Source organism: Dromiciops gliroides, chromosome 2 (genome assembly GCF_019393635.1).
Source record: "Dromiciops gliroides isolate mDroGli1 chromosome 2, mDroGli1.pri, whole genome shotgun sequence".
NCBI lineage: Eukaryota > Metazoa > Chordata > Mammalia > Microbiotheria > Microbiotheriidae > Dromiciops > Dromiciops gliroides.
This window is the reverse complement of record NC_057862.1, coordinates 645,130,660-645,146,723: the sequence shown is the minus strand read 5'-3', so window position 1 is coordinate 645,146,723 and position 16,064 is coordinate 645,130,660. Positions and strand designations below refer to the sequence as shown.

At 40.6% G+C, this 16,064-nt stretch overlaps 1 protein-coding gene and 1 non-coding gene across 4 annotated transcripts in view; both read left to right on the top strand.

Annotated features, from left to right (window-relative positions):
• The first annotated feature begins 5,249 nt into the window (after positions 1 to 5,249).
• TRNAM-CAU lies at positions 5,250 to 5,322 on the top strand. The gene has a single exon. It is a non-coding gene; the product is annotated as a tRNA-Met (tRNA).
• A 1,464-nt stretch (positions 5,323 to 6,786) lies between these two features.
• The window catches only part of FBXO31 (F-box protein 31), a 59,426-nt gene continuing 50,148 nt past the window's right edge, over positions 6,787 to 16,064 (top strand). The window contains exons 1-2 of one of the 3 annotated variants that reach the window (XM_043981715.1): positions 6,787 to 6,972; positions 7,042 to 7,281. In XM_043981715.1, the coding sequence (XP_043837650.1) occupies positions 6,831 to 6,972; positions 7,042 to 7,281 (382 nt within the window). In that variant the 5' untranslated portion in view covers positions 6,787 to 6,830. Of the gene's footprint in view, positions 7,282 to 16,064 lie in introns of all 3 variants that reach the window. The other 2 variants (XM_043981716.1, XM_043981714.1) reach the window with 2 other exon arrangements.

The window sequence follows — 16,064 nt, the reverse complement described above, 5'->3', positions numbered from 1 at the left end:
GGTCTTTGTCAGGTCCACTAGTATGCCTTGGAAAGTCCTTTATATCTCTCTAAATTGTATCACAGAGAGCTCTCTCAATAATCATGTCACCCTGTGTATTAGGCATACCTGATAACAGGAGTGCCTTGTTTGGCTCTTAGAATCGCTATTTCATACCCATGCTGGTGCTAATTTTAGCTGAAATCACACACAACTATAGAACAGCTGTACAAATGCATTAGTTATAAGCAGAGGCATGGGTTTGGCCTGTAAAAGTCACAATGAAAGGAAATAAGTATTTATCAAGCACCTACTGTATACCCCACACTGTGCTAAGTCCTAGCTGCCTCTAGGGGTCAATTTTCATTAGGAAATCCTTCTGGGCAGTCAGATTCCAAGAAAGGAAAATATGTGTGTATTGATATTTATGTGTGTTTATGTATATATATTTTTCATATGTATGTACATAAAAAGGGGGGGGTCCTCCTGAATCCAGGGCCAGTGCTTGATCCACTGCACCACCTAGCTTCCCCTGTGCTTTTAAAATAAATATTATTTCATTTGATCTTAATAACAATTTTGTAATTTAGGTACTATTATTATCCCCATTTTGCAGTTGAGGAAACTGAGGCAAATAAAAGTTAACTGACTTGGTTACACGGAGAGTAAATGTCTGAGGTTGGATTTGAACTCAAAACTTCCTGCCTGCAGGCCCCAAACTCTATCCACTATAATACCTATGAAGAAATTAATAAGGGGCAGCTAGATGGCGCACTTGACACTTACTAGCTGTGTGACCCTGGGCAAGTCACTTAACCCCCATTGCCCCACAAAACAAAACAAAACAAACAAACAAAAAAAGAAATTAATAACAAGGGGAATACATATGGAGGAATAATAGGATAGGAGAATTATAGATTTGATAGCTAGAAGCAACAGACATTTGAGTTCAAATCCCGCTTCAGACACTTAAATAGCTGTGGGACCCTGAGGAAGTTATTTAATCTTTCTGTGACTCAGTTTCCTCAACTGTAAAATGGAAATAAGTAACAACAGCACCTATCTCCCAGCATTGTTGCGAGGCTCAAATGGGATATTTGTTAAGTGTTTAAAATACTACCTGGCACATAGTAGGTGCTATATAATTGTTGGCTATTGTTGTTGATCAACCACCTCATTTTGTGAGGCCAAATAACTTGCTTATGGTCATGCTGATAGTAACTGATAGAGGTCACTGATTTGAACCTAAGTCCTTCAACTCCAAATATCATGTTATGTCCAATGCATTTAAGAGACACATGACCAGGAATATCTTCACATTAGGATAGTGCATGACTATGTGCCAAAGGTCCCTGGTGATGTCATCGTGTTGCTTTCTGTGGAGTATCTCTGATGTTATCAGACTCATCAAAATTCTCTCTGCTACCATCTTCTAGGTTTAAGCTCTTCAGGGCCATCTTCTGGACTCAGCTGGTACCTGCTAAATGTGCAGTGACTAGAAAACCTTTCCCTGACAAGGGCAGGTTGATAATAGTTATTATACTCCATAGCTGAGGATATAAGCTTAGGATAGCTAACAAAAGGAAGTAGAATGTTCCTAGGCTAACAGTAAATCTATTCTTTTGACTTCTTGTGTCTGGTGCTGATTCAAAGTCATGGTTCCAGACCTCTATCTGACTTAGAGTTGGAAAATTACCAGTAATTCTTATTAAACTCACGATGGAGATTCTGTATTCCTCAAACACATTAAGCTGATGGAGTCTCCCCATGAATCCTTGGGAGCTGTGCAGAGGCTTGGGGTATGATGTTCATCTTGCTTCTAAGATTCAAGATTCGTTCAAGTAGTCGAATGAAATGGGCAAGTCACTCCTGCCTTTATTATGTATGTTTGCCAACTTAAAAAAAAAAAAAAAAGAAAAAAATTCTGCCTTTTATACTGCATTTTTTTCCAGAGCAAAACCTTTCTGTTCTCCTACATTCACATCTACTGTTTAAATTTCATGCTTGATCTTGTCGACTGGCATTCCCAAACCTCCTCAGAGAGGGATAAGAGATGAAAGATAATTGAGGTTATTCTTAGACCAATATAATTCTTCAACTGACTGGCAAGGTCCAGTTTTGCACAGTAAACTCTGAGGTGGCCATAGTCCCCAAAGAAATAAACAATCTGCTCTATTACCCTGGTATAGTGGGATTATGACAAGAAGCAATTGTAGGACAAGACCTAAATATTAACTCTAGAACCCCATATCATTTTCTTGGGTCTGATGAATCTCTGCAATTCAGTGAGCTATAAAAATGTATGTTATTCCATACAAAAGAGTAAGAGATGATTTGAATAAAGAATATTTTAAAGAGAAAAAGAGATAAATAAATCAAGGGGAAAGAAAGATGGAAATAAGATTTTTAAAGAAAGGCTTAAAAAGAAAGGAGGAATAAACCAAAAAGAAAAGAAAAAAGAAAGGAAGAAGAATGCAATGGTCTGACCAAAAAAAAAACCTACACAGAAAGGGAAGAGAAAGATTATTAAATCATCATGTGATGATCTATTTAAATACAGAGCAATTGTCATGAGATGAACCCTCTCCCTATTGTTCCCCTGTTGAATCTTGCTCATTGTGATGATTCACTGAAAGTTTCCCATTAAATATATTCATTGGTTAGTAGGCTAGGAAGGCTGACCATTATAATCTTGAAATTCATAAAATCACAGATTATTAAGACTGGAAGAGATTTTAGAGATCATCTAATCCAATTCCCTAGGTTTAAGATGAAGCCTAGGGAGGCAAAATGATTTGTGTAAAGCTACAAAGCTAGTTTACTGGAAAAGATGAAATTAGAACAGAAAACTAATGTATTCTTGCTTCCGTATAGAGTGTGTGTGTGTGTGTGTGTGAACCTTTTAGGGATTTGATTATATGAGTTGCAGATATGGTTGAGACACTGACATAATGTACATTATAAAGAATTCATGAGGGCACTTGGAGTACCATAAAATGAGGCAATCAGAGTAGATGTCCTCTAATGTCCCTTTCACTTTTAATATTTAATGAGCAAGCCTGGATTTGAGAAATTGTTACCATCGCCACCACCACCACCAGATTGTAAACTCCTTGAGGGCAGGGACTGTCTTTTATCTCTTTTTGTATCCCCAGCACTTAGCTCAGTGCCTGGCACATAGTAGGTGCTTAATAAATGATTATTCATATTTTTGATTGATTATTGATTATTAGCTATATTACTAATACATTATACCATACATTTAGATGAATTATGATATGATAATATATTATTTATATATTGATTATTATAAATAACGATAGCTCACATGGGCAGCTAGATGGCGCAGTGGATAGAGCACCAGCCTTGGATTCAGGAGTACCTGAGTTCAAATCCGGCCTCAGACACTTAACACTTACTAGCTGTGTGACCCTGGGCAAGTCACTTAACCCAAATTGCCCTGCAAAAAAACCAAGAAAACCCCCCAAAAAACAACAACAACAACAAAAAATAACGATAGCTCACATATAGAGCTTCAATAATTGCCAAGAACTTTATCTGTGTATATCTTTCCATATAGTACATAATAATTTGTGTATATTCACCTATATCAAGTTCTTGATAATTACTGAAGTTCTATATGCAAGGTATCATTTTATATATACATACATTTATATTTGCATATATGTACAACACCTACAAAACAATAATGCATATGTACACATATAATACACAATACATGTAAACATATGTATAGATGCACACACATATCTATATATGTGTGTTTGTATATATACACATACACTATATATACACATACTATATATATCACACATACAGACACTACACACACACATACAGACACAAACACATACACAGTTATGTTGATAAAGTATCATTAAATTTGCCATTGGGGTTAAACATAGATCATATTAAAATCTGCTTTACATTTATTTATGTATCATAACTGGACAAAAGCTTATCAAAGTACATTCCCCAGGTGGCTGCCAAACCAGGTAGACTGGTTGCTGTAACAATCTAACTCACGTGCTAAGAAGGAAATGTTAAAATAGGAGAAAATCAAAACAAAATGGTTTCCTAGCAGGTAGCAGTGATTTTTAACAGTCCTTTCTAATTAAAAAAAAACTGAAGCTATTTGGATGAGGCTGCTGTTAGGGTGAGGCAGAGTGTGTTTACTGTCTCTGTAGACAATTCTGTTAGAACATCTGTGAAAATTGGTAGTTTCTTTAAAACTAGATTTAGAATCTTGGGATGGTAGCCTGTGAGAGCTTAAGAGATTTTTAGAAATCATCTCCAATTCCCTCATTATTTAACCTTGTTGTTTTTTTAAAAATTAATTTGATGGAAATAAGTTTTATATGATTGTACATGTATAAGCTATATTAAATTGTTTGCCGTCTCAGGCAGGTGGAAGAGGGGAAAGGAGGAAGGGAGAGAATTTGGAACTCAATTTTTTTTTTAAAGAATGCTAAAAATCGGTTTCACATGTAGCTGGAAAAAATAAAATATTATATAAAATGATATATTATATAAAACATATACAACGTTATTCAACATAAAAAACAAAAATTAATTTGCACGAACTGGAAAAGGAATCAGACAAAACACACTCAGGTTTAAAATAGGATACCATGTATTAAGGAAGAGGCAATGTTTATCATCTCCTTTCTTCAAATCCAAAGGATCATTCAAAAAAATGTTGTTATCTAAGGTGCACCTGAACCCACTGGGGTTCAGCAGCAAAGGTCTTAATTGATGGCGGCGGTACTTTGGGCCTTAAAAGAAGGGAAGGGTATCCATGATTTTTTTTTTAAAGGTGAAAGAACAGTCTGCAGCCAACCCAACCAGTTATTGAGTTAAAACAACCTTTAATGAGCACTTGCATCCTGCAGGACGCATGCTACCCGTGTTCTACATAGATTTTTATAATAATTAATAGCTATAAAAATGTGAATGGATTTCTACAATGGAGCTGGATACCCACCCAGAAGAACGTAGTGGAAATTGGAACCTGATTTCTTTCCCTTTTAGTTTTATTGTTTTGGAGCGTAGTGATATCGACATTCTGATTCAAGGAACGCTTTTTTAACGTCTCGGAGGTTTTAATTTATTTAAAGAGTTAGAATCCAGCGTTTTACTAAACATTTTGGAGCATATTTATTTGAAATTATACAAAGAAAGAAAAGAAATAAAGCTACCGAACTTATAAATTTATTCAAAAGCCCTTTCACAGAGCGGGTTGCTAAGGAGCCTCGTTAGCGCAGTAGGTAGCGCGTCAGTCTCATAATCTGAAGGTCGTGAGTTCGATCCTCACACGGGGCATCCGTAACGATTTTGTTTTATTTTTTTTTCCCCCTCCGGGGTTATTTTAGAATTAATCTTGAAGGGAGGTTAAAGGAAGATGCTGTTTAAACTGGAAAGGGAGAGGCTGGAGTTCGAAAAGTGATTTCTTGTTTTTTCTATAGATTATCTTTTTTTTTTTTTTAACTTGTAGCAAGAACCGGAGCCTTTAGGGTTAAGGAAAGCGAGAAAGCCCTGCCCCCTTCCTTTCCTAAGTGGGAATTACACTGCCCAGGTCTGGCTCCTTGGGAGGGGGAGAGCTTGGTGCTAGTCTCAGAACTGTGCATTGCAAGCTCTTGGAGGCGGCGACTGTGAGCGCAGCAGGGAACTTGTCATTTCCTGCTTCTGGGCCTCAGTCTCCCCATGTGAATAATGAAGGGGGTGGTAGTGATCTTGAACTGGTTTGTTTTGTTTGTTTTATCTTGGATCCCTTTGTCGATATGTGAAACCTCCAGAACACTCCCCTGCCCCCCTTCTCAAGTTAAAAGTCTAGTCAACAAACAAGCGCCTACTAAGTGCGCTGGGGAGACAAAGGACGGCTCATAGACTTCTCAGGATGGTGTTTTAAATGCATTGGGCTGCAAAGAAAAACCTCCTGTGGGAGTACAGCGGTCCACAAAAATCCACGGGCTCCAGCTCTGACTTTATACTTTTTTATATGCCTTTGTTGTACCCCCAATACAACGTCAGCTTCTTAGAAGCAGGGGTTCTTCCATTTATTGTTCTTATGCGCCCTAAACCTGGCATACAGTAGGTGCCTAATATATGCTTCAGCTCCGTTCATTCACTGTGCTTGTATACCAAGTAGCTGACATACAGTGGGGGCTTAACACATGCTTCAGCTCCCTGCAGTGGGGGTTGTTTGATTCATTGCACTTGCATGCCCAGCATTTGGCATACGGTAGGCTCTTAATAAATGCTTCTTGATGTCCTACGGGCTCATGGGAGCTCTAGAGTCCCCCTTCTTAACTGGGAGGGGGAGCAGCGGCTGTTCATGTCACTGCAGCAGGTGAAAAGCTCGGCTCCTCGCCTGCTCTTCCCGCCCACCGCGCTTCTCCCAGCGCAGGCGCAGTATCCTGGGAGTCGGGAGCCGACGGCCCCTGGGGCGGGGAGTACAGTTAAAGGGCCGGCTTTGGACTCTCAGTGATTGGAGAGGAGGGAGGGCGGGAGGGAGGCGTGGCTTCGGCTGACGGGCGTGCCCTCTCTGTGTCGTCACACGGGGAGAGAGGCGGGGCGGAGCCCGGCCTCCCCGGGAGGAGGGGCAGAGGACGCGGGGGCGGGGCCAAGGCCTGGGAGGCTGGAGTGCGAGCGCGTGTCCGTTCGGGCGTGTGGCGGCATTCGCCAAGGCCGGGAGCCGACTCCGCCCCGCCGGGGGTGGCAAAAGCGGTTGCGCGGTGCGGGGGCGCAGGCGCAGGCGCGCGCGTGCGCGTAGGCAGCGGCGGCGGCGCGGGCGCGGGGGCGCGCGGGAGCCCCGTCACACAAGAGCCGGGATGGCGGTGTGTGCCCGGCTCTGTGGGGTGGGTCAGTCCCGGGGCTGCCGGCGGCGGCAGCAGCGCAAGGGCCCGGCTGAGGCGGCGGGGGCGGCGGCCGAGAGCGAGCCCGATACGGACCCGGAGGAGGAGAGGATCGAGGGCGCCCCGGTCATGCCGAAGCCGTCGGGGGCCTGCGGGTCCGTGGGGCACGGGGGCGCGGGGGACCCAGGGGCGGGCCTGGCGCCGGGGGGCGCCGGGGGCACTGGGGGTACTGGGGGCTTGGCCTCGGCCTGCCCGCAGCCCCCGCAGCCCCCGGCGCGCTGCTCGCTCCTCGAGCTGCCCCCCGAGCTCCTGGTGGAGATCTTCGCCTCCCTGCCCGGCACCGACCTGCCCAGCCTGGCCCAGGTCTGCACCAAGTTCCGGCGCATCCTCAACACGGACACCATCTGGAGGAGGCGCTGCCGGGAGGGTGAGCGGGCCGGGGGTGGCGTGGGGGTGCAAAAGAGGGGGTGTATGCGCGCAGGGGAGGGGGCAGCGTAGGAGGGAAGAGTGTGTGCGCAAGAGAGGGCAGTGAATCAGTGCAAGGGAGGAGTGAGTGTGTGTGCAAGGAAGGGCGCCGCGTAGGGGGGAAGAGTGTGCGCAAGAGTGGAGGCAGTGAATAAGTGCAGGGGCGGGGTGAGTGTGTGTGTGCAAGAGGAGAGAATATATGTGCAAGAGGTAGTGAGTGCCCAAGGGAAGGGGGAGTGTTTGCAGGGGTGTGCAGGGGAGGAGTGAGTGTGCAAGGGAGGGGTGAGTGGGTGTGCAAGCGAGGGGAGAATGTATGTTTGTGCAAGAGGTAGTGAGTGCCCAAGGGAAGGAAGGGGAGTGTTTGCCGTGGTGTGCAGGGTAGGGGGGAGTGAGTGTATTTAAGGAAGGAGTTGGTGTTTGTGTGCAGGGGAGGGAAAGGGGGGACACTCAGTACGGGCCTGTGTCAGACAGCTCTGTGCCAGGCCCTGTGCTAAGAGCTGGGGATACCAAAAGAGGCACAGGGCAGCTCATTCCCATGAATGAGGCCGACAGCATGAAAAGCGAAAATCATAGGATCTTGTGCAAGGTAGAGGAGTGTATGTGGGAACTAATTACAGGGCCCTCAGGGGAAAATCACGAGGACCATGTGTATATTGGGGGGTGGGGGGTGGAGAAGGAGATAGCCCCGGGTTTTGCAGGGCCTGTGTAGAGGGAAAGGGGAAATTAAAGGGGTGTGTGTGTGTAAGGGGGAGGTTGTCAAGTCAACAAGCAGTTATTGATTACCCACATGTCCCAGTCACTGTCATGTGCTGGACCTGTTGTTACAATGGGGATCCTTTTCCAGCCTGCGTTGTTCTAGATGTCACCTGAGATCCCTTCTGACTCCCAAATTGTGATTCTGGGGTTTAAGGGGTATGAGGGGCAATGAATGCCCCTTCACCAAGGGGAGGGCAGTTTGTTGTGGGAACAGTGATTCCCTAAGGTATTGAGGGAAAGGTTATGAAGTGCACTGTGTGTCTCAAGGACCCCAAATTCTGTGATTCTGAGGTCTAAGGGCTATGAGGCAAATGAGTGGTGAAGTTGGGAATAGAGGTACTGACTAATAATAAGCAGGATGAAGCCAGGGACAGAATTGTAATTAAATTGGAAGGAGTGGAATATGCCGACTTTTTGGTGTTATGTTTGTTTGTTCGTTTGTTTTTAATAAGTGTGTGCTTCTGTTAAAGGTTAATGTGGGGAACGGTTTATATGTTTTCTAGATTTCAACATTAACTAGATTTAACTGTTGACTAAATAACCTATTGATTCCATGAAAATGACAGTGTGGGATTAAATTGTATAACTCCAAATATTCTTTCAACATTTAAAAATGAAACCAGGGGAAAACCACGTTTTCTTTCCCCCCTCTGGACTAAAGTTTAGGGGTGGGTTAGGTCTCTGGTGTTCCCTTCAATTTTGAGATTTTGAGAATTCTGTTTTTGTTTTTGTTTTGTTTTGTTTTGGGTTTGCTTTGTTTACATTGTCAAAGCTGTAAGATGTTGACTTCCAACAAATAATTTCAATCTAAAGTGCATCTTTTGGTGTACATATCAGATAAAATCTGATAAGATGTTAAACATAACTTCCCTAGCATGTTGGATTATGCTTGATATTGACATCAGGACACAACTTGAAGAAGCTACCAGCCCTTTTAAAGGCGTTAATTTAGGAATTTTTGTGCTTAGGGATAGAGCTGCTCATCTGGGCAAATAGACAACTCTAGGAATGTGGTGTTCTGTTGAAATAAAAACTGGACAGGTGACAAGTGTACCTGGGATTTATATCTATTTACACAGGAGAGAATGTCGATGCAAATAAGGAATTAATGTTTCAATTCTATGGATGATCTTCCTAAAATAAACTGATTTTATTGCTTTCAGCCTGGAGTATCATCTTTTATTTAGATGTAATGTCTCTGCTGGTGTCAGGTTAAGTTGGTTCAAGTCGCCCAAATGTGTGTCTCTTAGCAAAGCTGAATGACAGTGTATAAGGCTAGCATAGTCTTGTGAAAACAACTCAAACGTCATACATTGATGATATCAGTAGAATCATCTTTGTTTTTAAAAGAGAGTAGTATCTTAATTGTGGATAAGAAATTAGTAAATTTGAGTTATGCACAATCAATCAATAAACAATTAAGGTGCCAGGGATACAAAAGGATGCCAAAGACAGTCTCTGTCCTCAAAGAACTCACAGTCCAGCAGAGGAGACAATATGCTAACCAGAGATGAACAAAGCAAACTCTTTACAGGACATATGGGATATATAGAAAATAATTCACAGGGAAGGTACTAGAATTAAGAGGGGTTGGAGAAGGCTTCCTATAGAAGATGGGATTTCATTTGGGACTTAAAGGAAAGCATGGTCAGAGTGTTTTAATTAGTTACTTTTAAAAAAACCAAATAGAAATAGGGAAACAGACTCTTTTAATTTGTTTTTATTCCACTACAAAGAAATTCTGGGTATTGGTTCAATTTCAGGAGGTGGAAAGACACCTGTATTTTTAAATAGTGCTATCTAGGAGAGGGATGATTTCAGAATTCTTAATTTTCATGTTTAGTTAATTTGAATTAAATTTTAAAGATTCTCATGAACATTATCTTAGACTTATTTGCAGAACATACATATGGGCCAAAACCTTCTCTATTTTAAATAATAAATCAAGCTTTAAAACCCAACCTTAGCATTGCAACATTTTCAACAGTTTGGATCTGTTAGGTTGACTGTTTTTCTAATGCTTTTCAGATTAGCCATTGTGGTGTTCAGTGCAGGGTAATTCCATTTGAGAAGGTGACTTTGTGCTTCCTGTGTTGGGAAAGGCACAGAACAAGATAACATTTGCCATCTTTCAGAAATAAATAAGAAAGGATGATTTTTACGAGTAAGGGAAACACTTTTTCTGAAACACAACTCCTTTGGCAGGAGAACATTGGCAGCAGCTTGTATGTAGTTCTATACGTAAGTGATCATTTTGCAATGTTCTGAGAGTAGAAGGCAAGTATGTTTTGTCTGTGACCATGACTTGATTTATTTTGGTTAATGCATAACAATTTACTGAACACTTTTGAAAGTGTTACAGTCAGCTTTAACTCAGAGAAACTTAAACCTATCCAGTGAGTGGCTAACAAAGATTGAGGTGCTTTTAAAGCATTTAAACAAAGAGAACAGAAAGCAGGCTTTCGCACTGATTCTTAAGCAAAATTCCCCTGTAGATAGAACCTGAGAGAGCAGGACACTAGAATTTCATAGTGTTGGATGATTTCTTGATGTCGCTAAGCCTCAGCTTTTCCATTTATGAAATGTAACTAGGAGAACGTGTTTCTGTCTTACATGAGGGGTAGATGTTTTTAGGATTCTCACAATATTTGTAAAATATTTTAGCTGAAGAGAAAAGTTATATTTCAAATTAGAAAATTTTTAGTCTTTATTTTTATCCAGGGCACCAAAGAATTTCCATCTAAATTTGTTGTGTATAGTCAGAAATTCTCTTTTCCTATGATACTAATCTGTTTTGATGACTAAATAGGAAATGTATAATTATCATCATGCTTTTTATTTAGATGAAAAATGCAAAGCTATTTTGTGTTTATATGAAATAAGGTAGATTTTGCTTTTGTTGGCAAACTTCAAGGTTTTTCTTAAATGAATTAGATAAAGCCACTGACCAGCCCTTGTTATATTCAGAGGTCATGTTGAACAGGCTGTATCATTCTACTTCACCCTGATTTTCTCTCTTCTAAAGGCTAAGCCTAAGGTTAACTGATTACCTTTCAAGAGCCTTTTCAAACATGATGGGGAGAGGAGAGATTCTATTTCTGGAAAATAAGTTAGACAAGTTGGAAGGAAAGTTGCTGTTGTCATGTTCATATCATTCTTTGATTGGGGGTTGGGGGAGGGTTTAGAGGTGGCTGAACCTGAGATTTCATTGCTATAAGAAACTCAGTGCAGATGAGCACTTGCTTTGGTATTTATGTCATAGTGGACCGAGTGCTGGGATTGGAGTCAGGAAGACCTGAGGTCAGATATAGCCTCAAGACATTTGATAGCTGTGGGACCTTGGACAAATCATTTTACTCTTTGTCTTTCATTTTCATCATCTGTAAATTGGGGATAATAAATAGCATCTACCTTCCAGGACTCTTGTGAAGATAGAATGAGATAATATTTGATGCAAACATTTATTAGTGATGAAAATGATGTCAAATGAGGTGTTTGTCAAGTGCTTAGCTGAGTGCCTAGCACTTAGTAGGTGCTTAATTAATGCTTGCCCTGTGGCTTTCCCCAGTAATTTAAAAAGAACCTTCTGGGGCAACTGGGTGGTACAGTGGAATAGAGCACTGGCCCTGAAGTCAGGAGGACCTGAGTTCAAATCCAACCTCAGACACTTAACACGTACTAGCTGTGTGACCCTGGGCAAGTCACTTAACCCCAATTGCCTCAAACCCCCCCCCCCCCCCCAAAAGAACCTTCTATTGATGGTTTTTGTTTTTATATCTGAGTCATTTAGAGGTATGGCCTGGCTTCCCTGGTCATTGAAACCCTCCCTGATATAAATGAAAAAGTTAGGTAAAACCAACTGACACCTGTACCTCTTGTCAGTGTATGCAACATTCTATACCTTACTGCCCAAATCAAGGAAATAGGCTTTATTATTTGTCATTAGATTTACTCATGGTTCTTTTCATTTATATCATTGTAGTCACTTAATATGTTATCCCAAATTTTTCTCACTTGATTCTACATCAGTTTTATGACTTACCATGTTTCAGCTCCTTATATTCATCATTCGTTTCTCACTGTCAATAATATCCAACTACCACAGTTTATAGAATCAGATACTTTGACACTTGGAAGAGGCTTCAGCAGCTGTCTGGAAAAAAGGGGCAGTTCTCCATAACATTTCCTAGGAAATCATCAGGCCTTGTACTGCTTCGTAAGGTGAGGATGGCAGCCTGTCCCACTTTTAGAGAGTTTCTTCCACTCTCAGGTAATAAAAGCATTGCTTTTTTTTGTTCCCCAAATATTTTATTGTCTTTTGTTTTTTCATTAGTTAGTTCTCTTTCCCCAGCCCAGTGGAATCCTCCTTTAGAACTAGCAAAACCGGGGGCAGCTAGGTGGCGCAGTGGATAGAGCACCGGCCCTGGAGTCAGGAGTACCTGAGTTCAAATCTGGCCTCAGACATTTGACACTTACTAGCTGTGTGACCCTGGGCAAGTCACTTAACCCCAATTGCCTCACTTAAAAAAAAAAAGAACTAGCAAAACCATCCAGTAAACAGGACTGCATCTGACAAATAGACATCACTGTGCTCTCGTGGGTTCCTGGCCTGGCACATAGCAGCTGTTTAATAAATGTCTTTTGACTGACTTTGACTGGGACGATCTTTTTAATTAAATTTTTAAAATTATGAACTCAAAATCAACCAATGTGAATATTTCACTATACAGAGAAGACCAGAAAAGACGACTGTATATGAAACTGAACTTCTCTTATGTACAGTTTTCTTTAAAGGGCATATTAAATTGAACATGATAGAAGTAAAACAGTCCTGTTTTGTTTGTGTTGTCTTTTCTCTTTTGTGTATTTGTTAAATGTTTCATTAATAATTTTTGCGTTTGGGGGGGAGGGTCACTACCCACCAGTTCTCTTTCCTTCCCCTCACCCCCACCCTGTCCCCATCTCTTATTTCTGACATTTAAATCTAGTCAAGTAAAACAAAACAACACTTTGGCTATGTCTGAAAATGTTTATCTCATCATTCCACACTTGTCTGTTAGCTCTCTTTCAAGAGGTAAGGGGGTCAGTTTTCTAAAGGTATGATTGGTCACTGCACTGATCAAAATTCCAAAATTTTTGAAAGTTGTTTTCTTTTACATTATCATAGTCATTGTGTAAATTGTACTGGTTGTGCTTGCTTTCCCTATATCGGTTCATACAGGTTTTTTATGATGCACATACTCCATTCCATATTAATTGACACCCATTTAATTTCCAGTTATTTTCTCTACCAAAAAGTATAACTAAATATTTTTGTATGTGCGCATTCTTTTCCTCTGTCTTTGACCTGTTTGAGGGGCAGCTAGGTTGCTCAGTATGGATAGAGCACTGGGCTTGGAATCAGGAAGACTCATCTTCATGAGTTTGAATTCCAGCTTCAGACAATGTATGACTCTGGGCAAGTCATTTCACTCTGTGTCAGTCACTCATCTATAAAATGAGCGGGTGAGGTAAATGGTAGATGACTCCAGTATTTTTGCTAAGAAAACCCTAAATAGGGTTATGAAGAGTCAGACACAACTCAACAACAATAGGAGCAGCAGCAGCAAGAACAACAACTCGACCCGTTTTGGGGTATGTGCCTAGTAATGGTGTCAGTAGGTTCAAGGATATTCAATTTAGTGACTTTTTGATTTTTAGAATGGTTGGGCCAATTCATAGCTCTGTCAACAATGCATTCGTATGCCTGTCCTTACCACAGACCCTCCTGGGATTGTTATTTTCTGCTTTTGTCAGCTTTGCCAATCTGATGGATGTGAGATGGAGCCTCAGAGTTATTTTAACTTGCATTTCTCATATTAGTGATTTGGAGCATTTTTATATGAGTATTGATAGCTTGAAATTTTTCTTTTGAAAATTACCACTTCACATATTTTGACCATTTATCTATGGGAGAATGGCTCTTATATATTTGTATTAGTTCTCTATTTAGTTTAGATATTACCTTTAACAGAGAAATTTGTTGCAAATATTTTCCCTAGTTTACTTTTTCCCATATAAAGTTATGCATTGAGTTTGCTCTTGCATATTTATGTTATTGAAATTTGTTCATTTAAGTTTTTATTGTCATCTGTACGTCGCACTATTGGTTTTTCAGTTACTCCGGCATTTTTTAATTGTTCTTTTTCATTAACATTGTAGTACTTTGCTTTCAACTTAGATTCCACTTCTTAAATGAGTTCTTGTCTCCCAGCCACTAGTGAGTGCTTCTCCACTTTCCATCCTCATCCCAAAATTACCTTGCATTTACTTTATATGTTTAGTATATACTTATATGTGTATATGTTGTTTTTCCTTAGAGGGCAGGGATAGTTTAATTTTTTTTTTGTATCCCCAATGACTAGCATAATGCTTGGTATCTAGTAGGGGTTTAATAAATGCTTGTTGATGAATTGCTTTTGGTATTATTTCCCTCTGAATCAGTTCATCTAAATCTTTCCATGTTTCTTTGAATTCATCATTTCTTCCTTCTTGTTAATACTCAATTATACTGATATGCTAGAGTTTTTATTTTTTAATCATAAAAGTATTTTATTTTGCAGTTACATATAAAGATAGCTTCAACATTTTTCATACAATTTTTAGTTTCAAATTTTTCTCCCTCCCTCCCCACTCCCCAAGACAGAAAGCAATCTGATATAGGTTATATATGTACAATCACATTAAACATATTTCTGCATTAGTCATGTTGTGAAAGAAGAATCAGAACACAAGGGAAAAACCTCAAAAAAGAAAAAAAAAAACGAACCAGAAAGTAGAAACAGTATGGTTCAATCTGCATTCAGAATCCACAGGTTTTTTTTTTTTTTTCTGGATATGGAGAACATTTCCATCATGAGTTCTTTGGAACTGTCTTGGATCATTGCACTGCTGAGAAGAGCCAAGTCTGTCACAGTTGATTATCACACAATGTTGCTGTTACTGTGTACAATGTTCTCTTGGTTCTACTCATCTCACTCAGCTTCAATTCATGTAAGTCTTTCCAGGTTTTTCTGAAATCCATCTGCTTATCATTTTTCATTCATTTATCAAACTTTTTTTTTTTTTTTAATGAGGCAATTGGGGTTAAGTGACCTGCCCAGGGTCACACAGCTAGTAAGTGCCAGGGTCACACAGCTAGTAAGTGTTAAGTGTCTGAGGCCGGATCTGAACTCAGGTACTCCTGACTCCAGGGCCGGTGCTCTATCCACTGCACCACCTAGCTGCCCCAAAACATTCTTTTTTGCAGGGCAATGGGGGTTAAGTGACTTGCTCAGGGTCACACAGCTAGTGTCAAGTGTCTGAGGTTGCATTTGAACTGAGGTCCTCCTGAATCCAAGGCCAGTGCTTTATCCACTGTGCCACCTAGCTGTCCCCTGCTTGTCACTTTTTATAGCACAATAGTACATTCATATACCATAACTTGTTTAGCCATTCCCCAGTTGATGGATATCCCCTCAATTTCCAATTCTTTGCCACCACAAAGACAGCTGCTATAAATATTTTTGTACATGTGGGTCCTTTTCCCTTTTCTATGATCTCTTTGGGATACAGACCTACTTAGTGGTATTACTGGGTCAAAGGGTATGCACAGAGTTTTTTTAGGTCATTTATCAGTTGATGGATACCCACTTTTTTCCTAGTCCTTTGCTACCAGAAAGCATCCTATTATGAATATTTTGTTATATATTGGACCTTGGTTTCTGTTTTTATTTTCTTGGGATATATGGCCAGTTATGTGGGATCACAGTTTGCAACTTTTCTTGAACAGTTGCAAACTTTCAGAAGGGTGGATCAATTCACAGTCCTACCAACAGGTATACTAACTTACTCCTTTTCTATCATTGACTGTTCCTGTTTTTATCATCTTTGTCAATTTGCATGCAGGGTGTGAGGTCAGGAGCCTCAGAATTGTTTGTTTTCAGGTGGCCTTTTAGACTCTGTATTTTT